The 22804-nt window shown below is 39.9% G+C and overlaps 1 protein-coding gene and 1 long non-coding RNA gene across 3 annotated transcripts in view; one reads left to right on the top strand and one right to left on the bottom strand.

Annotated features, from left to right (window-relative positions):
- Positions 1-6865: 6865 nt before the first annotated feature.
- On the bottom strand, positions 6866-14132 carry LOC135548595 (uncharacterized). The gene is made up of 3 exons (XR_010456852.1): positions 14111-14132; positions 12607-12701; positions 6866-7130 (listed from the first exon to the last, which is right to left on the bottom strand). It is a non-coding gene; the product is annotated as an uncharacterized LOC135548595 (long non-coding RNA).
- Positions 13232-22804, top strand: part of LOC135548594 (active breakpoint cluster region-related protein-like) — a 229614-nt gene continuing 220041 nt past the window's right edge. For both annotated transcript variants that reach the window (XM_064978349.1, XM_064978350.1), the window contains exon 1: positions 13232-14291. In XM_064978349.1, the coding sequence (XP_064834421.1) occupies positions 13457-14291 (835 nt within the window). In that variant the 5' untranslated portion in view covers positions 13232-13456. The remainder of the gene's footprint in view (positions 14292-22804) is intronic.

A 22804-nucleotide genomic window follows, 5' to 3' on the forward strand; every position in this document is an offset into this window, starting at 1 on the left:
CTAGAAAAATCTTGGTTGGCCAACTAATATTCTCTGACGTGACGTGACGACGTTTGCCGTCTCAATTCCTGGTTGACTGCGCATTTCCAGAAAAAACTAAATCAATGGCTACAGAGGGACTTGTCTTTAAAAGGTAGAGTCCTAATAACCAAGGCTGAAGGTATCTCTAGACTAACACATGGTGCTCTGTAAAATAAGCAAGGAGATAGACCATATGCTTTTCAACTTTCTTTAGAGAAACCGTACCCATTACATTAAAAAAACTGTTGTAATGAACACTTATGAGAATGGTGGAATGACTTTTCTGGACTTTACTACTTTAAAAAATACTTAAGATCAATTGGATAAAACAATTCCTAAGAAGACCCACTTCTATCTGGAATTTTATTCCTCATCATGTCTTCTCTACATTTGGTGGCCTTAATTTCATGTTGTTTTGCAATTATAATATTTACAAAGTTCCAGTGAAACTTTCTGCTTTTCATCGGCAGGTTTTCTTGTCATGGTCCTTAATTTATAAACACAAATTTTCTCCACACAGATATTATATATGTAATAATCGGGATATATTGTATAAAAATACCTCTCTGTTTTTAGAATATTGGTTCTGAAATAATATCCTATTGGTGAGCCAACTGGTAAATGCAGAGGGTATTTTACTCAGTTATAAGGAATTCTTATCACTTTACAAGGTCCCTGTAACACCTAAAGATTTTGCAATTGTTTTAGATGCCATTCCCTCAGGTGTTGCTATGTTATTCAGGAACGTGTCAAGACCTGACCCTCAGAGCCGACCTTCCATTGACCCTATTGTCTCATCAGTAGGAAAGATGTGTTTCTATTTTGGTCCATTCAACAACAGAGCAATACGAACCTTGTTTCAGCAGGATGTTGTATCTATACCTTATGTCATGCCTTATTGGAGTGGATATATTGATCATATCTGTTGGAAACAGTTTGGATGTTGCCACACACATACCTACTTGTTAACAAAATTAAGGAAGTTTCCTTTAAAATTATTCATAAATATTATCCTGCCAACTACTATATGAAGAAGTTTAAGGAAAACATCAACTCAAATTGCTCCTTTTGTAATGACCACCCAGAAACAGTGTTGCATCTTTTTTGGCATTGTATTCATGTAAGGAATCTGTGGCAAGAAAACAGTATGTTTATAATTGTACACATTTATGAAGATTTTACACTCTTGTGGAGAAGTGTACTGTTTGAAGTGTACTGTTATGTAATTTAATTTCATTATTCTTTTGGCCAAATTTCATTTACACAAATGTAAATTGACAAACAGAAAACCACATTTTCGTACCCTACAAAAAGAAATTGAACTGTATTTTAAGACGGTTAAATGCTCCACTAACAAAAAAGCTGTTAGAATTGTAAGTATATGCATGTCCCTTAAGGTCCTTGTGTAATGTTGTGATATTGTACCCCCTAGCTCGATTGTCTATTGTTTGTAATCTATGTATGCTTGTGTTCCCTCATGTGCTTTATGTATTGATTTGTTTTTAAACAGAAAAAATGAAAGAAAAAAGACTGCATTTCATAGAGTTAAGAGAATACTACAATAGATTGAACCTTCTTATAATGGCGCAAATGTCAATCATGAGCTGCCAGTGCTGTGATAAGATTTTGTGTAAAACAATGAATGTGAAGAATTAATCTGCACTGTATGTGTGTGTTAGCTAGCTAGTCAGATAGTTTTACAATAATTAGTCTATATATTTTTCAAATTAACTGCCAATATGCCATCAGTTGATGATAGGATTTACACAAGTTGTAAACGAAACAAGTACTGATATTGTATCATATAATAACACTCAAACTGAGACATTTATGGACTCTTTACATATATTTTAGAGGCTATTTATACAGAACATTTGTATAAAACCCATATAAGCTGTATTTATAATTATATTACAATATTTTAGGTTGATTATAATTACATTACACAATTTCTGATACATCACATGCCTTACCTTTATTTTCCTGCATAAGTAAAAGCAGGAAATGCATCACCAATGCCGCCTCCACTGCCATTCTTTCCAATGAGACTTGTTTTGGATTTCTCCCTGACCAAGATGGCTACCATTTTGGCCCCATTATAGAACTTTGAGGGTTTATGACACAGCACCTCTAGTAATTTAATCGGATCACTATAGTGAATTTGTCCAAACATGCCTGTCATCACTACTTACCACAGCCGCAAGGTCATAAACCCCACCCATTTCTAAATAAAAATTAACAGTGCGCTATGCAGAAAATGTTCCCAATTATTTGGTTGCTAAAATTCTGTTTGTGTGACAAAACATGCAAGTATATTATAGAGAATCATTGTACCATCTAAACAGCTGTGAAATATATTTTCCATTACCAATTATTTTTTATTTTACCCTACAAAGTTTCTATGTTGCCCAAAAAGTTACATATTAGATTTAAAATGTGATTTTAAACCTAACCTTAACCCTAGCCATAACCACACTGGTAACTTTATACCTAACCATAACCTTAAATTAAGACCAAAAAAACATCATACATTTTCATGATATAGTCCATTTCGACTTTGTGGCTGTGGTAACTAGTGACAACCATCCAAGATTATTCTAGAGACCCCCAATCATGATTTCACAAAAATAAATCTCACAGTATTTCAATGCTGCTCTTAGTGGACAGAAAAATGTCTTATCTTATCCCGTCGTCACAGACCTTGGCATTTAGTCTTCAGCAGACAGGTAAGCACACATGGAAAGATGACAGGCGATAAATTGGTTAAGTCAGTGCTGTGCCCTCATCAATGCTTCTTCATAAATGTGTGAAGCATTTAGAATAGATTCCTATATCTAGCTTATAACAACAATGTCAGAGAAATGGAAAAAAGTGTGAATATTGCAATGCATGCCTTTGCCTTTCGTCACGTTCGATTATTGGACCAATGTGCAGTGTGATATGGTTTCCACATGTTTATTAACTGAAACACACAAAAACAATAAAGAATGACTGAAACGTGAAGACAATGGAGTGCTCACAGGCAACTACACAAAAACAAGATCCCACAAACTCAGGTGGGAAAAATAACTACTTAAATATGATCCCCAGTTAGAGACAACTATTACCAGCTGCCTCTAATTGGGAATCATACAGAACACCAACATAGAAAAAGAAACTAGAACACAACATAGATATACTAGATCACCCCTAGTCACGCCCTGACCTACTACACCATAGAGAAACAATGGCTCTCTATGGTCAGGGCGTGACAGTACCCCCCCCAAATGTGCGGACTCCGGCCACAAAACCTGAAACCAAATGGGGAGGGTAGGGGGGGTGATTAGTGTCGGTGACGGCTCCGGTGCGGGGCGAAGTACCCACTCAGCTCGCGGATCCGCCAGCATCGAGGACGGCTCTGGTGCGGGCCGAAGAAGCCGCTCATCCTGAGGATCCAGCCATGGCCCCGGGCTGAACACTGTGCCTGGACTGGACCTCGGTGTTAAGGAAGGCTCCTGCCATGGAGCCGGACTGGACACCAGCCCTGGCTTAGACATAGGTGCAGAGGAAGGCTGCTGCCATGGAGCCGGACTGGACACCAGCCCTGGCCTAGACATAGGTGCAGAGGAAGGCACCAGCCGGACTGGACACCAGCCCTGGCCTAGACATAGGTGCAGAGGAAGGCTGCTGCCATGGAGCCGGACTGGACACCAGCCCTGGCCTAGACATAGGTGCAGAGGAAGGCTGCTGCCATGGAGCCGGACTGGACACCAGCCCTGGCCTAGACATAGGTGCAGAGGAAGGCTGCTGCCATGGAGCCGGACTGGACACCAGCCCTGGCCTAGACATAGGTGCAGAGGAAGGCTGCTGCCATGGAGCCGGACTGGACACCAGCCCTGGCTAGACATAGGTGCAGAGGAAGGCTGCTGCCATGGAGCCGGACTGGACACCAGCCCTGGCCTAGACATAGGTGCAGAGGAAGGCTGCTGCCATGGAGCCGGACTGGACACCAGCCCTGGCTTAGACATAGGTGCAGAGGAAGGCTGCTGCCATGGAGCCGGACTGGACACCAGCCCTGGCCTAGACATAGGTGCAGAGGAAGGCTGCTGCCATGGACTGGACACCAGCCCTGGCCTAGACATAGGTGCAGAGGAAGGCTGCTGCCATGGAGCCGGACTGGACACCAGCCCTGGCTTAGACATAGGTGCAGAGGAAGGCTGCTGCCATGGAGCCGGACCTGGCCTAGACATAGGTGCAGAGGAAGGCCTGCCATGGAGCCGGACTGGACACCAGCCCTGGCTTAGACATAGGTGCAGAGGAAGGCTGCTGCCATGGAGCCGGACTGGACACCAGCCCTGGCCTAGACATAGGTGCAGAGAAGGCTGCTGCCATGGAGCCGGACTGGACACCAGCCCTGGCCTAGACATAGGTGCAGAGGAAGGCTGCTGCCATGGAGCCGGACTGGACACCAGCCCTGGCCTAGACATAGGTGCAGAGGAAGGCTGCTGCCATGGAGCCGGACTGGACACCAGCCCTGGCCTAGACATAGGTGCAGAGGAAGGCTGCTGCCATGGAGCCGGACTGGACACCAGCCCTGGCCTGGACATCGGTGCAGAGGAAGGCTGCTGCCATGGAGCGGAACTGGACGCCGTATCTGGATTAGGCACCAGCGCAGAATAAGGCTCTGACCATGGAACAAGACTGAACACCGTGCCTGCTATCTCCACAGAAGAACTCTAGAGCTGTCAGAATGACCATCGGATTCTGGGTAACCTCCCTGTCCAAGGCCCTTCTACCCCGATTGCTCAGTTTGGCCGGGCGGCCAGCTCTAGGAAGAGTCTTGGTGGTTCCAAACTTCTTCCATTTAAGAATGATGGAGGCCACTGTGTTCTTAGGGACCTTTGATGCTGCAGACCTTATTTGACACCCTTCCCCAGATCTGTGCCTTGACACAATCCTGTCTCGGAGTTCTACGGACAATTCCTTCGACCACATGGCTTGGACTTTATATGAACAGGTGTTTGCCTTTCCAAATCATGTCCAATCAATTGAATTTATCACAGGTGGACCCCAATCAATTCATAGAAATATCTCTATGTTTTTGCTTTGTCATTATGAGGTATTGTGTGTAGATTGCTGCAATTTAAAAAAATATTTTAATCCATTTCAGAATAAGGCTGTAAAGTAACAAAATGTGGAAAAAGTCAAAGGGTCTAGTTTCCGAAGGCACTGTATGTATAATTATGCTTGAAAACAAATATAAATATACATTTTAAAAAGCTGCATGATACTTCAAAACTGCAACCACTGCAACAATCTTACCGCCCCATTTTCTATAAACAAGCAGTAGGGGGCCAAGAGTGAGTTGAAGTCTGGTGTCTGCTCATTCCTTCCTCTTACTAGGCCCGCTAGGCTGCTGAATGGCATACTTGTTGGAAGTTGGTTAATTTCCATGTGATTAGGAGCCAATAGATTGATCAATTTGCAAATACAGATGGAGATGGGGATTAATCGATGAGGAAAGAAAAAGTCATGCACATAATTAGTCAATCTTCTTTACAAAATAACATCAGCCAAACATACTGTACATAGGCTTCATAATTATTTATCTTTTTCATAACTGTTGAGGATTCTTTAATTTGTGTGCAAGAAAGCTACTTAAAAATATCAAATATTTCACGTTGATGATAAGAGAATCATGTTTTCTGTTCTTTTGTTGATGTTTAATTTATTGTTATAAGAACAACTATCTAGAGTACACTCAATAGCTGTGACTAGATGCACTATTTTGTTTCAACTTTTTTGATCCAAATAATTATTGCGATAAATATACTGTATATTCAATGCTATTTTTTTAATACATTTTATAAAGCCAACTTAATGTGTTGGGAAGTGCAAGGAAAGTAAGTGTATCAATATAGTTGAGACATACAAAGAACAGCACTCCCCAGAAGAGCCACAGAACTTCAGCACTCTTCTTAATACTGTATAGCAAATAACTGCTCAGGAAGTTAAAATGATAATGTACAACCTGTGAATCTTTGTCATATTTATTATACTTTCAATCGAGTTGTTACAACCAATAAGCAAGTGAGCTCGGCCTTCAAATACAATAACTGAACCTCTCGATGGTACCAAACCTCTTTATACAATCAATTTGACCTAACCTCCACAATGGTTGTTATGGTGCTGCTACTATTGCCTTAAATTAAGTGATTTCTATGATAACTGCATGACATTTGTGAGGGAAAGTATCATTTGTATCCCAGATGTGGAATAAATACAGATTATATTTTGCTATGAAGTTGTGTGTTAACGTGATTTATTTTCACGTGACAAGGTGTTTCAGACATGTACATGTGTTTGCTGTCAGAAGGAATAAAGGATTTGATATTATTGATGTATTATAAGTCGGCTTTAACCTGTGATGTCTATTTTTTTAAATAACATAAGTGGACATGTGAAATCTGTATGTATGTATGTATATGTCCTACACATTTGCTGTTTGCTGAAATGTTAAAAAGTTGAGGCAATAGGGAACTGATTTAAATATTTAATTCCAATCCCTCAGAACAGTTCAATTGTGGTATATCCTATGCCTTTTTGTTGTAAATTGGACAATCAATAAATATGACAATTTGCATTAAATCAGCAATGTGATCATACTGTCTTTCATTATACAATTCTGAAAAAATGAAGGCAGATGTACACGCACTCATATCTTCTGATTATTGGAATCAAAAACAAACTTGTGTGTCTTGTACGTTTTTGTTTTCAGAATAGGCCATCTCTTTAATGTCATTATTGTGAGCAGACCAAGTAATTGGGCGTCACTAAAGCAGGAAGGTGGAATAAACGAGTCAGGAGTAGGTTTTCTTGATTGAACACAGTTCTCTATTGAGGGCATTTGGTCAACAAAAACACTCCAACATAATCAATGAAAATCTTCCAAGGAAAAACATACATCTTCTCCAGATGAAACAGGGACACAATTGGATTATCTTTAAACTACAACAAAAGTCACTGGATTGTCACCGTCTTAGTGGTTCTTCCTGGATAGCTCCTCTGTCTCGGTGGCCATCTTCCAGAGATAGTTTTCCCCTCCTCTCTCTGCTGGTTCCATTCTCTCTCTTATAGGGGAAGGAGAGTATGTCATTAGTACCATCAGCTGTGCTTAATTGCCTCTGGTTACCTTGTCTCTCATGCCTGGTTGTGCTACTATCCGTGAGCCCAGCCTGCCCTCTGGTGGTCCTTCCACATTATGTTGACCACAAGAGGACAGCACTGCTCCATTAACAAGACACCAAATTCAACTGACATCATTGCTATAACAATGGCCTCTTGGTCTTGTGGTCAATGGAATGGTAATTGTACCCTTTCCAACCATTGGATCCAAACAAATTTGTCTAATACTAAATTGCTTTCATAGGTTGGAGTTGTAGTCTTCAATGTGTCACTTTTACTGAGATCAAAAAGTCGGAAGTCTCCTGGTTAATGATTAGATAAGAAGCCTTGCCCTGCATATCTGACAGCTGTATTTTTACATACCAGAAATCCGGTTAGTAGGAACAAATTAGCAGAAGGTTCACACACATTTTCTGTAATGTCATCTCACCTTGCACCACCAGGCAGCAATCGGATTTGTCTAATTGTCTCACAATTGCATGTACATTGGCCAGTTACAGTCATGCCTGCTGTATGGCAATCCAACCAAGCTCTCAAACTATTGATTTGGGTTCTATGATTCCCACAGGCAAAAGAAAGCTTTTAGGAGAATGATATTTCAGTTCTGGGCAAGGATCCAACAGGCCACTCAAACCCATCTTGTGTCATTATATCCCCCTCCACTCTCAAGAGTGATAGAATTGTTCTGGTTTCTATTGAATAGCATTACAGCTCAGATTACTGGAGGTCTGGGTGAATGCAGCCATGTGTACAGTAACATATTTGAGATGATCTAATCAAGTTTTGGGTTTCCCTTGTAAGAGACAGATTTTCATGTCGCAGATATCATCATTCTTGGGTTGTGTAAGTCTGTGGCATATCTTTGTGAAAAGTTTATTTTCATAATTGATAGGATTTGATTAACCAGTTAGCAATGGTAGAACAATGCACATTCAGCACGGTGCCATAATATCGAATTTGCATACAATTTGATAAAATACACAAAGCACAACTGCATAACATTTTCATGTAGATAACCAACACTCAAGTGACATATAGTAGAAAAGCTGGTTTAGCAGAAAAGCTTTGCGTGTTCAGTGCATACTATCCTGTTCCAGGCCAGTGCACAGAGAAAGGTCTAAGGGTGCCTGAGCACCTTCCCTTTTGCCTTCCTATGAGAAAAGTGCCCTTTCAGATTGGTGGCATTGTTTAACTATACCATTTTTATTTAACTTTAAGTCCATTTTTTCTCTCGTTATTGAAATTAATTTCCCATTATTTAAATGTTGCGCATGCTGCCCTCGTCCTGCAAGCAGAAGCTACGGTCAGGAACAGGGAAGGGAAGGCTTTAATTTGACCATTTGTTAGTAGGCCTAAGAGACAGATATCAGCAGCAGAATAAACTCCAGTCACAGCTACAGGTAAAGACTAGTTATTTTGTTTCAACAGTATAGCTAGATAGCTAACAGGCTGATTTACATAATCTGCATTCACGATGATCAGATGATAGCCCACCGAGGGTTGCAAAGGGATGGTAAATTACTGGAAACTTTCGAAGTTTACCAGTAAACTACCAGAATTTTGGTATCGTTCAAGGATTTTATGTAATCTATCACATGACATCTAGTGGCCCTTCTGGGTACTTCAGATTATTACAGGTGTCTGTAATTATCTCTGGCCCACTGTGGGCCTTATCACATGTTAAAATATTTGAAATAATTAAATAAGATTCTTTTTTAAATAAAAAATAGAATGGCAAAGCTGTACAACATCATCCTAAATATAAACAATCAACTAAGTGAATACCATTGGGTTTTAATATGAGTGTTTCAGTATGAAATATCCTTTATTTTTATTTGACACACATTTATTTATTTTACTATGTCGATATGTTTTGTTGTCAATGTTTTGGCAACGAACTAGTGGCATTTCTGAAGAAAAGTCAATAGTTGGATGAGTTGCATAGTTATTTGAGCACATGCCCCTCCAAAGGTAATGTCTGCTGCTTCTATCATATGATAACAGTCAACTGTGTACTAGCCTACAACATTAGACTAGAGCACACCATCTCTACAGAATGAAAGCAACCCACCCCAAATCAAAATCAAATGAAGTTCTATCAGTCACATGCGCCGAATACAACAGGTATTTCACCTTACAGTGAAATGCTTACTTACGAGCCCTTAACTTACAGTACAGTTTTAAAAAATAAAGCATGCGCATACCAAATGTGTACTGGGCCTCCTAACGGTGTAGACATAAGGATGGGTAATGGAATCTGCCTGAAAACAGAATGCCTCAAAACTGATGAAATGGAGACATGATTAATACAAGAACCAGTTGTCAATGTAAATATTTCTATCAGCAGTTACACACTGAAGCAGTGCTGTAGTACATTTTGACATTTTGAGTGTCTCTGTCTTGTCTCGGTGTCAGATACATTTGTACTCTGTCTTGGACAATGAATACTCATAATTTCTTCGTGAGACCAGCAGAGTAAAAAAAACTATGGTGTAAAGTACTTAAGTAAAAATACTTTAAAATACTACTTAAGTTGTTTTCTAGGGTATCTGTACCTTCCTATCTATATTTTTTACAACTTTTACTTCACTACATTCCAAAACAAAATATTGTACTTTTTACTCCATACATTTTCCCTGACAAACAAAAGTACTCATTACATTTTGAATGCTTAGCAGGGCAGGAAATTGTCAAATTCAGCCCTTACACGTGGGCATCCCTACTGCCTCTGGTCTGGTTGACTCACTAAACCCAAATGCATATTTTGTAAATAATGTGTTGGGAGTGTGCCCCTGGCTATCAGTAAATGTTTTAAACAAGAAAATGTTGCCATTTGCTTTGCTTAATACATTTTAAATGATTTATATTTTTACTGTTAATACTTAAGTATATTTTAAGCAATTCCATTTACTTTTGATACTTAAGTATATTTAAAACCAAATTCTTTTAGACTTTTACTCAAGTAGTATTTTACTGGCTGACTTTCACTTTTACTTGAGTAGCTTTCTAGTGCGAAAATTGGGTATTTTTTCCCACCACTATAAAAAACTCATAATTATCAGCTTCCATTCAATTGGTGTATAAAACCGCCTCGCCAGGCCAAATATATACACTCCTTTGTTGAAACATTAATACCCGAACAGTCTTTATGTCTAGTATAGACATGTTTGCACGGTGACAAACCTATTGGACCAAGGCCTTCAGTGTGTGATAGGTTATTGATGCTGAAAGGACAGCAGCGGAAATACCAGCGTGCTTGTGTAGGAGAAGGCACTTTCTGTAAAACACAAAGGGCCAGTGGTGTAGTGGAGGCTATTTAAGCAATAAGGTACTAGGGGGTATGGTATATGGCCAATATACCACGGCTAAGGGCTATTCTTACGCACAGTCCTTAGCCGTGGTATATTGGCCATACGCCACAAACCCCTGAGGTGCCTGATTGCTGTTATAAACTGGTTACTAATGTAATTAGAGCAGTAAAAATAAATGTTTTGTCCTTCCCGTGGTATACGGTCTGATATACCACGGCTGTCAGACAATCCGCATTCAGGGCTTGAACCACCCAGTTTATAAATGCAGATATATACCCACTTATTTTCAGTTGGCATTGCGTATACTCACTTCTTAATCCCCACTGAAGCGTATCAAAGTAGTGTAGTGGAGGTATAAGCTGTATCAATCATGTAGTACAATAGTGAAATAATTCACAAAGTAGTCTACAAAATCGCAAAGCATGTGAAAGATATTCACATGTGCCTCACATAGCCTAGTTTCAGCAGAGTATCATCTGCAGGCAGCAAGAGCATGTAGCTCTCAACTGGTTTTGGCGTGGAGCAGGTAGGTAGAAAAGACATTTCAATGTATGATATCTACCAGTAAACGCTAACTATGGCAACAATGGGCAGTGGTGGAAACGTCCCCGATTGTCATACTTGAGTAAAAGTCAAGATACCTTAGTAGAAAGGTGTCAGGGAAAATGTATGCAGTAAATAGTAGATGATTTTCTTTAGGAATGTAGAGAAGTAAAAGTAGTCAAAAATAGAAATAGTAAAGTACAGATACCCCAAAAAACAACTTAAGTAATCCTTTAAAGTATCTTTACATAAGCACTTTACACCACTGACAATGGGTATGCAAAAAAGGTATTGAAAAAGATTGTCTCCCGAAGTCTTGGTTAGTAGAATATTTGTGATGTGCTATTCAGAGGTCATGTGCTGTTTGCATCAGGGGCGAAGGCATGAGTGGGCCTAGGTGGACACAGGCGCACCCACTAGGGAGCAAGACCCTGCAAGGCCCACCCAATCAGATTGAGCAAAAACAAAAAAATTATTACAATTATTATTACAAAAAACAAAGTTCCACTCACCATATGATGATTTGAAACAACCCTTTCCTGCAATGGTCAATGACCAAAAGCACCCTCTTTGGCCTCTTGGGTGTAATGTTATTAATATCTTTCATAGTTTCACAATTTATTTAAAAAAATCATAATTGTTAATCATAATTATAATTAACAACGAAAATCCAATGTGTTTCTATGTCAAACAATGATGTTATATTTCAGTCTCCTGTGATGTGTATAAAGTGTAATATTGGGACACATTTTTAGTTTGCACCCCACTCTTCATCTGACATGGTACAGGTGTCTTCAAAAAACATAAACAAATGTATACACCTCACACATGGTTAAGTAGATTTGTTTAAGACTACAAAAATCCCTCTCTGTGACCCTGATCTAGCCCACTGCAGTGAACGGTTACTTATTTTTGAAAGTTATTATCGAAAAGGCAGAAGCTAACAAATTAGCAACAACATCCTCTTTGTTAACACCAGCTGCAGCTGCTGCAAACTAACCTACAACCAAAGATAGCTAGCTAGACCGTGGGAAAATTACTGCTCGCTATTACACAGTGACCTGTTGGCCTTTGAGAAGGCAGAAGTTTCTAAACGTTTTTTGTAAAAACGGTCCTACTCAAGTCAAAATGTCACTCCCAAATGTTACCCTAATGGCAGATGCCTTCTATCTAGCTTCTGATGGCTGAGCCAATGGCTGATTTAGCTAGCTTCATTTATCTCAGCAGAGAAGACCAAAGAAATCCTGATTGGATATATTTTTTAACTTCAGTGTTAACCCTTTACTTTCTAAGAAAAACTGAAGAGATTGAAACAGAACATAATTTAAAATAATAATATAATGAGAATGATTATTATTTTTATTTAATAAATCCTTGGCCTTTCTCTGAAGGTGTAGAAGGCCCTCATTGTCCCCCATTATCTTTGGGTTAGTAATAATTTGAAGTGGCTTTATTTGCCCTCAGCATGCATTTTTTTCACCCTACTGAATACCTAAAGAATACATATGTTCTTCTGAAATATGAACACAGAAATACTGGACATCTTGAACTCTTGAATTGAACTAACATTTTTCTGGTCTTGGTCTTGACCTGGTCTCGGTTCCCTTGACCACCTCCCGGTCTCGGTCTTATCTCGATCTCGTTCTCATTTACAATTGCGACCTGGCCAAGATAAAGCAAAGCAGTTCTGCACATACAACGACACAGAGTTACACATGGAGCAAAACAAACATACAGTCAATAATACAGTATAAACAAGTCTATATAGGATGTGAGCAAATGAGGTGAGATAAGGGAGGTAAAGGCAAAAAAAAGGCCATGGTGGCAAAGTAAATACAATATAGCAAGTAAAACACTGGAATGGTAGATGTGCAATGGAAGAATGTGCAAAATAGAAATAAAAATAATGGGGTGCAAAGGAGCAAAATAAATAAATTAAATATAGTAGGGAAAGAGGTAGTTGTTTGGGCTAGAATATAGGTGGGCTATGTACAGGTGCAGTAATCTGTGAGCTGCTCTGACAGTTGGTGATTTCAAATGATTTCTCCCACTCGGAACTCGTTTCTTCCCGTGTTCCCAGTTGACTTGAACGCACTGAAGTCGGCGGTCAGAGATTTACCAGTTTCCAGTTGATTAGAATGCGCCATACGACTGTCGCATTTAATTGGTTTACGTCACCAACTATCTACCGGAACTCGAAACTTTTTATTTGGATATACCAAACTGATCAAGCGATTGCGTTGGAGATTTAACAAGTGTGTGTGTTAATGTACAACGGAGTGGCAAGTATGGAATGAGTTTGTGGGAATTTTAGCCGATAAAAGGTTCCATATGCGACAGAATCAATACTGTTTGAAAAGGGAACAATTTCCTCAAGGGGCAATTACACGGAATCGCCGATCTTCGCAGGAGACAATATGTGGGATCAAGAGGAATTCGAAAAACATTGGAAAAGGGAATTTCCTGACGTGGAAGCACCTAAAATGGATTTAATCTCGGTGGAAGATGTTGAGACGGAGCTAGAAACACGTAAAGCCAATCTCAAAACGCTGCAGCAGGCGCTGTCGGAGGAGAAATTCAAGGTGATATACCTACAGACCACCATCGCTAGACAGAATAAAAGTTCTGACATGGAAAGATGGGAAAACTTGAATATTGAACCTATATTATCAAAGACAGAAACAGAAAGGAAATGGGATAATGAAAAAGTAGACGGCGAAAGTATGAAATTGCCTGCTACTGGTAGTGCAAGCATGAAACTACAGACGCCAGGCAGCAAACCAGAGCCGCCGATCAGGATCAGTAGTAGGACAGGTAAACTTATCCCCCCCGCGCCCCCGCGAAAGCCAAGCTTCCAGAAACAAGGGAATGCGATCTCATCAGGGCTCTCTCAAGCTGATGGAAACTGCATCGGCCGCATAATAGGGAAACTGAATTCCGGTACTGATAGCAATAGCAGGGAGGCGAGTGACCATGAATACGAGGATGCTGAGCTCAATGAGAATTTCGTCAAGAGCAACCTGGTGAACACCAAAACGACCACCAGAGACAGCCAGAGGTCGAAACCCTACCCGGACACCCTTTGCCCATTCCGCCAGAGTAGAGATTTCGACTCCAGTGATGATGGGAGGCAGTCTCCTTCCTGCATACCTGCGCCCTTCATTGCATCCCTTACCGGTGGTTCCGGGTGCAGCACTCCAGACAGACGCAGTGAAGGCTACTTGAGCTCCGACCATGAAGACTCCTCTTCAGGTAATATATTTATTTCCTTGGTCACAACAGTTGGGGTTTACACAGCACTGGAAGGTGCTATTTGTGGAGTCAAAGTTTTATGACAATGGCACTGATAAGACAATCATGAGAGAATGACTGGTGTTGCACCATCTCTATAACTAGCCTATGGCCGGCACTGTATGACAGTGCATTATAAGTGAACGAGATTGTGGCTGTGAAGTTTGAGTAAAGATTGTTGGAAAGTGTTAACCTTTGCACCAGATTCCACAATAGCAGGTAAAACCACATTTCATCCTTGAAGGAGTTTGTCAATATTTACTCAGGTTGTTGGGCTTTATTAGGCAATACTTTGTTCTGGTTTTTGTCAGTCACAAGGAATGTTTGACATGGCAGTTCACACATGACTAAATGACAGCAAGGAAAAGATTAACTTAGCATTTGAATCATTTTACATTTTAGTAATTTAGCAGATGCTCTTACCTAGAGCGACTTAGTTAGTGCATTCATCTTAAAATAGCTAGGCGGGACAACCACACCACAGGCATATAAAGTACATTTTTCCTCAAAGTAGCTGTCCATAGAGTCAAAGCTAGAAGGTGGGTGTATTGCAAGTGCAATTTCACCACCCATTTAAAATTTCACAAAAACTATGAAATAACACATGGAATCATGTCGTAACCAAAAAAGTGTTAAACAAATCAAAATATATTTTATATTTGACATTCTTCAAAGTAGCAACTATTTTCCTTGATGACTGCTTTGCACACAATTGGCATTCTCTCAACCAGCTTCATGAGGTAGTCACTTGGAATGCATTTCAATTAACAGGTGTGCCTTGTTAAAATTGATTTGTGGAGTTTCTTTCCTTAATGTGTTTGAGCCAATCAGTTGTATCGTGACAAAGTAGGGGTGGAATACAGAAGATGGCCCTATTTGGTAAAAGACCAAGTCCATATGTCAACAACAGCTCAAATAAGCAAAGAGAAACAACAGTCTATCATTACTTTAAGACATGAAGGTCAGTCAATCTGGAAAATTTGAAAAACTTTGAACGTTTCTTCAAGCGCTATGATAAAACTGGCTCTCATGAGGACTGCCCCAGGAAAGGAAGAACCAGAGTTACCTCTGCTGCAGAGGATAAGTTCATTAGTTACCAGCCTCAGACTGCAGCCCAAATAAATGCTTCACATAGTTCAAGTAACACACATCAACTGTTCAGAGGAGACTGAGTGAATCAGGCCTTCATGGTCAAATTGCTGCAAAGAAACCACTACTAAATAATAAGAAGAGACTTGCTTTGAGTCCAAATTTGCGAATTTTGGTTCCAACTGCCGTGTCCTTGTAAGGGGCGGCAAGTAGCCCCGTGGTTAGAGCGTTGGGACAGTAACTGAAAGGTTGCTGGATCAAATCCCCGAGCTGACAAGGTAAAAATCTGTCATTCTGCTCCTGAACAAGGCAGTTAACCCATTGTTCCTCGGTAGGTCTTAATTTTAAATAAGAATTTGTTTTTAACTGACTTGGCTAGTTAAATAAAGGTTACACATGTGAATGGATGATCTCCGTATGTGTGGTTCCCACAATGGAGGAGGTGTGGTGGTGCATTGCTGGTGACACTGCCAGTGATTTATTTAGAATTCAAGGCACACTTAACCAACATGGCTACTACAGCATTCTGCGGACTATCATTTGTTTTATAACAGGACAATGACCCAATACACCTCCAGGCTGTGTAAGGGCTATTTGACCAAGAAGAAGAGCAGTGGAGTGCTGCATCAGATGACCAAGCCTCCACAATCGCCCAACCTCAACCCAATTGAGATGGTTTGGGATGATTTGGACTGCAGAGTGAAGGAAAGGCAACCACATTCCAGGTGAAGCTGGTTGAGAGAATGTCAAGAGTGTGCAAAGCAGTCATCAAGGCAAAGGGTGGCTACTTTGAATAACTTCAAATATAAAATATATTTTGATTTGTTTAATACTTAGGGTTACTACATCATTCCATATGTGTGATTTCATAGTGTTGATGTCTTCACTATTATTATACAATGTACAAAAAATTAAGAAAAACCCTTATGTTTTAGGTGTGTCCAAACTTTTGACTTTTTTTAAATTAAAAGGTGGAGGGGTTGAGGTGAGGAGAATTATTTAAGATGCTGTTTGAAGTTTCAGATGTTTTTGGAAGATGGGCAAGGACTCTGCTGTCTTAGCTTCAGGGGGAAGCTGGTTCCGCCATAGGGACCAAGAAGGGATTGGACTGGGCTGAGCGGGAGCTGCCCTCCCATAGGGGTGTCAGGACAGAGAAGAGCTTGGACTGGGCTGAGTGGGAGCCTCCCTCCCATAGGGGTGTCAGGACAGAGAAGAGCTTGGACTGGGCTGAGTGGGAGCTGCACTCCCGTAGGGGTGGGAGGGCCAAGAGACCTGAGGAGGCAGAACGGAGTACTCGGGTTGGGGAGTAGGGTTTGAGCATAGCCTGAAAGTAAGGAGGGGCAGTATCTACAGGTTAGTGCCAAAATAAAGGAAACACTTGAGTAAATTAGGGATACAAAGTTGAAAGAAGGTGCTTCCACACAGATGTGGTTCCTTAAGTTAATTAAGCAATTAACATCCCATCATGCTTAGGGTCACGTTTCCCATTATTTTGCCATGGCCAAAAGAAGAGATCTCTAACTTTGAAAGAGGGGTTTAAAGTGTGTTTCTCTCAGTAAGCAGATCTCAACCCAATTGAACACTTATGGGAGGTTCTGGAGTGGCACCTGAGACAGCATTTTCCACCACCATCAACAAAACACAAAACCATCGAAATTCTTGTAAAAGAATGGTGTCACATCCCTGCAATAGAGTTCCAGACACTTGCAGAATCTATGCCAAGGCGCATTGAAGCTGTTCTGGTGGCTCGTCATATTAAGACACTATGCTGGTGTTTGTTTTATTTTGGCATTTACCTGTATATAGTTCTATGATGCTCATGTATCGAGGGAAATACCCTAGGAGAGGGACTTGACATGGATGAGTGGTTGATTAGGGCTAATGGAGAGAGTGTGCAGCTTCATCGTCCCTCTAATGACCAGGTGCTAGAGCAATGACAATCTAAATTCTAGCAGCACATTCCAGTCTGGCTCTGACAGACAGCATCAGCATGTCCTTAGTTTCACAAACATAACATTCACTTGCAGGAGCAAATGGTTGAATAAGATGAATAGACAATGAATTCCAATACACTCTGTGGTCTGTGAGTTAACCAGATGCAGATTTACCTTCTATGTTGATTTGAGTCAATCAGTTCTGTTGCTGAGAGGGCTGAGCAGGAAACAGTTACGAAATAAACTGTCGTAAGTTAGTCATTTTGAGAACAGGTTTCACGAGCCCCGACTGAGTGAAAGTGGGCAACTAAGTGGGCTTCCAAGTTGTTGAATGACTAAGAAGGTCACTTCAGGTTACTCTTTTTAAAGGACATTATACTTCAAAATGCATAAACATTTTCTTGTGTTCTCTTCTTTTGAAACTCATCTGAAAATCGAGTGAATCTGAATTTGATCTCTTCGTCTCAATTAGGAAAGTGACAAATGGAGAAAATAATAATTATTAGCATTAAAACTGTTTATGTTTTATATACATTTTTTATCACAAATATTACATGGGGAGCAATGAAGGTACGCAGGTGGTCTCGGGCAAGTGAAATTTTGTCCCGAAGAATCAACTTGAATTAAAACTCGTCTATGGTTTCTTTTATTTGTTATGTCCATTGGCGACTCGCAACAAAAAATAAACCTAGCCAAGTGATCAGTTCTTTTCCCTCCATTACATGTCGCTCACTCGATTTTATCAGACCATTCCCTCTACACACAAGCACACACACACGCACGCTCTGCACACCTCCCATTAGGCCTACAGAAATTACTGCCTTTAAAAACTAACTGTTGGGATACATTTCTTGACAAATCACGACATCTTTATCGCAAATTCAAAATGGACTGGTTGATTTAAAGTAGGGGAATATGGGTTCCAACCACGGTTTGGAATAATAAATTTGTCTCGTCTATTTAAAGCTTTTTTTGCGAACCGCTAGTGTGCCATTTAGAATAGATTACATTGATAACTCCCCCTAAACCCAGGCAGTTTCCAGACTGAAATATGCAACAAAAACATTGTTTTGATGAAGGCAAATTGCTTCTTCATTAGTCTAGGGTTTAACAAAAGCCTGCCCACCAAGTTTAAGCTGAGCTCACAAATCAAACACAGGGCAAAAGAAAACAAACTCCTCCACATGTGGGTCTCTATTGGTTAAAAAATGAAATAATTGTAGCTTTCTAATGTTAACTGTATGTCTCAACTGCCATTATTAAGTGAATCCCTGTTGAAACAGGAGTAAACGATGAACATTGATATTGATGAGGAAGATGCACCTGTTTTCAGTAGTGCGCGTTGTGGCACAAATGGCATTTGCAGTCTTTCATTTAACTAGGCAAGTCAGTTAAGAACAAATTCTTATTGACAATGATGGCCTTGGAACAGTGGGTTAACTGCCTTGTTCAGGGGCAGAGCGACAGATTTTTACCTTTTCAGCTCGGGGATTCAATCACGCAACCTTTCAGTTACTGGCCCAATGCTCTAACCACTAGGCTACCTGCCACCCCTGTTAGTGGTAGTTTTGTGATAACTGCACTGTGAATATAATTTTGGATAATTTTTTTATTTTTATTTTTTTAGGGATCTCAATGACCTCACCAACCAATTTTATATTAACCCAAATAATTATTTATCTAGTGTAATGTTACTGTATTTTAGCTAACAATTATTACATCTATGAATATGGTTGTCAACACTTACAGGATTACAAGCTAGCTAGTTACCTTGGATGTTTCTCGGACGATCTGATGAGAATCTGAGGAAGATCACTCTGATCTTAAAAGCTAGTCTAGGCAGTGCGCCACTGCTAAATGAATATAGGGGAAACACTTCCAGATGAATGGTATGGGACTTGGGACCAAGCCATCAGACCATAGAGTTCTGCTCATTCCTGTCACTTGTCTTTTTCAGAGAAAACGAGGTCAGTTGGATTCCAGTCACTCTCTTTGATACGATGCATGATTTCCATGGTAATTCACACCTTGGCTGAGGTTATATTTCACCTCAAAGAGGATTTGCATCTGCTTCGAGTTCCCTGCCTGTTAGACTTTCTCTGTTCTTCATGAGCAATGACAAACTAACAACAATAATGACAAAAGCTACAACCAACTCCCATCTCTACTTTTATGTGTACTATACGTTTGACACCATGACATTGCATGTTGTTTTGGTTAACCTAATGCAATTAGAATTGGGGTGAACTCCGCCATGTGGCTGCTGTACTTCTAACAGCAGGGTTCCTTTGGAAGAGTAGAGAACAAACCTATCTCTGTCACGTTGCTGGAGATTAATTTTATATCACGTTCGTCTCCTTATCCACGTCTCTCTCCTCTCAGAAATGTAGGGCCTGTTGAGGCCCGTCCTGCTTAGCTGGTATGCCGACAACACAGCCAGCTGTTACCCAATGTAACGTGTGTGTCTGGAATATGTTTTTGTACTTTGCCTACATGTGCTGTGTGTGTGTCTGGCCCTGACAGCTCAGTACAGTAGGCTATACTACATTGAGCTGAGGCTGCTGTCCTCTAAGCAACATACATCCTCCATTTCCCCACATAGGATAATTTATGTGGCTTATGTCATCATTTAGTCCCTTTGTAAGGAGACTGACTTAAAATGAGATTTCCCATTTATTTCAGCCATTTAGAGAATGTGCTTAAATATGGAAGTCAAGCTGTTTGGCTATTAACTCAGGCTGTTAGTGCCTGTTCTCAACGGCCTATCTGTGGTGTTACCTTGGTGATCAGCGTGTCATCTTGGCAGCCAGGCAGGCAGGATGTGTGTTTGTGGGGAAATGACACACACAATAGCTTCTGCCGAAGGTGTGAACAATAAGTACAGGCTCACGCTCTAAACTGCTGAGCTCAAGTGAAGAGTTTGTAGTGAGGAGAGAAGCCGGGCTAGAATGTGGATTCTGAAAGGGTAAATCCATTTGAATTCCATCACTTTTTGACAGCATCCATTTTTGATTAAAACAACTTTCCATACATGTTTGCCCATGGAAGAAGTGGTTAGAAAGGGACTTTTTTGACCTGAATGCCAAAACATTCACGAGATAAGTGCTCAAAGTTGACCAACTTTGCATACCCCACCATACCATGAGACATCAATGTCTTCATCACTGGAAAAGATGAACGGCTTAGTTTGATATAATTTAATCTTACAAACAGGGTTGTCAACCTATTTTACAATTTCTTGGATACATTAAAAAAATATATAAAAAAAAAAATTGGACATTTTGGAATCCTTTAAAGGTGCTACACCTAGAATTTCCCTGAATTGCGCCCCAATGTGGAAGCTAAGATGAATTGCAATAGCACTTGGTTGCATTCAGAACAAATATCGCCCCTCGCCCACATCCCATTTCCTATAATATGGCTTAGACTCGCGCTTGAGCCTTTTACTCAAGGTTTTGAACCACCAGCTTCAAACTGCTATAAAAATGATGTTTTTATGTTATTGAAAATAATTTCGCAGTGATTTAGATGATACAAGGATTCTCTACATTGTTTGTTCGCTCAGTTTCAGTTCAGAAAACAACGTAGAATTTTAGCAACCAGGAAATGAGAGGTATTTCTATATTGGCCACTCAACCTGATTTCCACTAGATTTGATTTGGATCTCTTTTAATCCTCACTTGGACTAATCTTCCAAGAGTCCTTAAACATTAAAATACAATTTATAATATGAACACATTTTCACATAACACACTGTTACAGACATAATACACTAACATATTGACCCGATAAATACAGTTTAAAAATATATTTTGATTCTTCATCTACCATAGTCCAGCACAACTTTCCTGTGTATGATATTTAAATGGTTTTAAAGGTTTCTGGTTTGCTCAGTTCAATTATTCCATTTCTTTATTGCTCTATATCGAAATGTTATTTTTCCCATTTCTCTTTTCTGTCTGGATAACACAGATGGTGGACAATATATTCCTAGTATTTACTGAATGTCTGTCTCTTACCAACTGAATAGAGTTTGGCTGTTTTTAAATGGTGTATATTAAATAAAATAAGCATGTTTTTTAAATTTATTATCTTGTTTCTTGATGACCAACCAAGAGCATTGTCCATGACTACAACAGAATAACCATATCTCCACCTTAAAACAATCCTTCCTGCTTTGTTCTGTGCAGTCTGTAGCCTCCTAATTTCACTTGCTGATGCATTTCCTCAGACAACAGAACAGTAGTTCACCTCTCTCAATTAATGATTGTGTTATTTGCTTAAGAATCTTTCCTGGTAAATAGTTAGCTATCCTTCTTATCACGCATACTGTTTTTTATTTATTTTTTACATAGAGTAGTTATTTGAGACGACCATGATAATCAGTTGTCTAGCTGCACTCCCAGTAGTTTGGTTTCTGCCACTTCCTTAATTTGTACTCCCCCTATACTTAATTGTATCCCATGCTGTGTTGACCTTTTCCTAGTGGAATAGACCAACATAACTTTGGTTTCCTTGGTGTTTAAAACAAGTTTGTTCCGGCAAACCCACTCCCTGATATTCTCAATCTCCTTGTAAAGCTTACTGTACCTGTTGAACCAATTGTCTTGCTGTATAAATTGTAGTATCATCTGCAAATATCGTAACTTGAGTTTCAGATAAGGCATAATTAAGGTCATTGGTATATATTAATTAAAGAAGTGGCCCAAGGCAGCTGCCCTGCGGTATTCCACAGTTTAAAGCATGGGGGGAAGAAAATGAACCATTGATATAGGTGGACTGTTTCCTGTCAGTTAGATATGACTGTACCCAATTCAATGCTACCTACTTAAAATTTTGTCAAAATTAATCAAATGCTGTACTAAAATGCTGTACACAAACCTGCCATTATCAATAGCATTGAGGCACTGGTCAGTCATGTAAACCAATGCAGTGGTAGTGGAATGGTTTTTGCGATAAGCATGCTGATTGGCTGTAATCAGATCATTCTTTTCCATGTAGTCCCATATTTGTCTACTCACAATACTCTCCAATATCTTACTGAGTGAAGGGAGTACTCTAATTGGTCGACTATTGGCAGGAGTAATGGGTTCTTTGCCGTCTTTTGGAATAGGACTCAGTTTAGCATGCTTCCATACATGCAACATCCCCTTTTCCAGTGAGCAATTAAATATGTATTTCTGGGAACAGCATAGCGAAGTAAAAAAAAATATCCATAAGATCATAACCTGTAGATTTACCATCGGGTAATGACTTCAATAGATTTAACACCTCCTACTGACACCATTTGTAGACGAAAGGAGCGGGTCTTGTTGCTCATAATATGATCATCAATCCATTGGACAATAGCTTGTTAGGAAGAATGTGTGTTTACATTATTGCTCAGTAAATCAAATATCTTTGTAAAAAAATCTGCAAAATGATTGACACTATCAGCTGGTTTTGTTATTG

This window comes from Oncorhynchus masou, chromosome 11 (genome assembly GCF_036934945.1).
Source record: "Oncorhynchus masou masou isolate Uvic2021 chromosome 11, UVic_Omas_1.1, whole genome shotgun sequence".
NCBI classification, from domain to species: domain Eukaryota; kingdom Metazoa; phylum Chordata; class Actinopteri; order Salmoniformes; family Salmonidae; genus Oncorhynchus; species Oncorhynchus masou.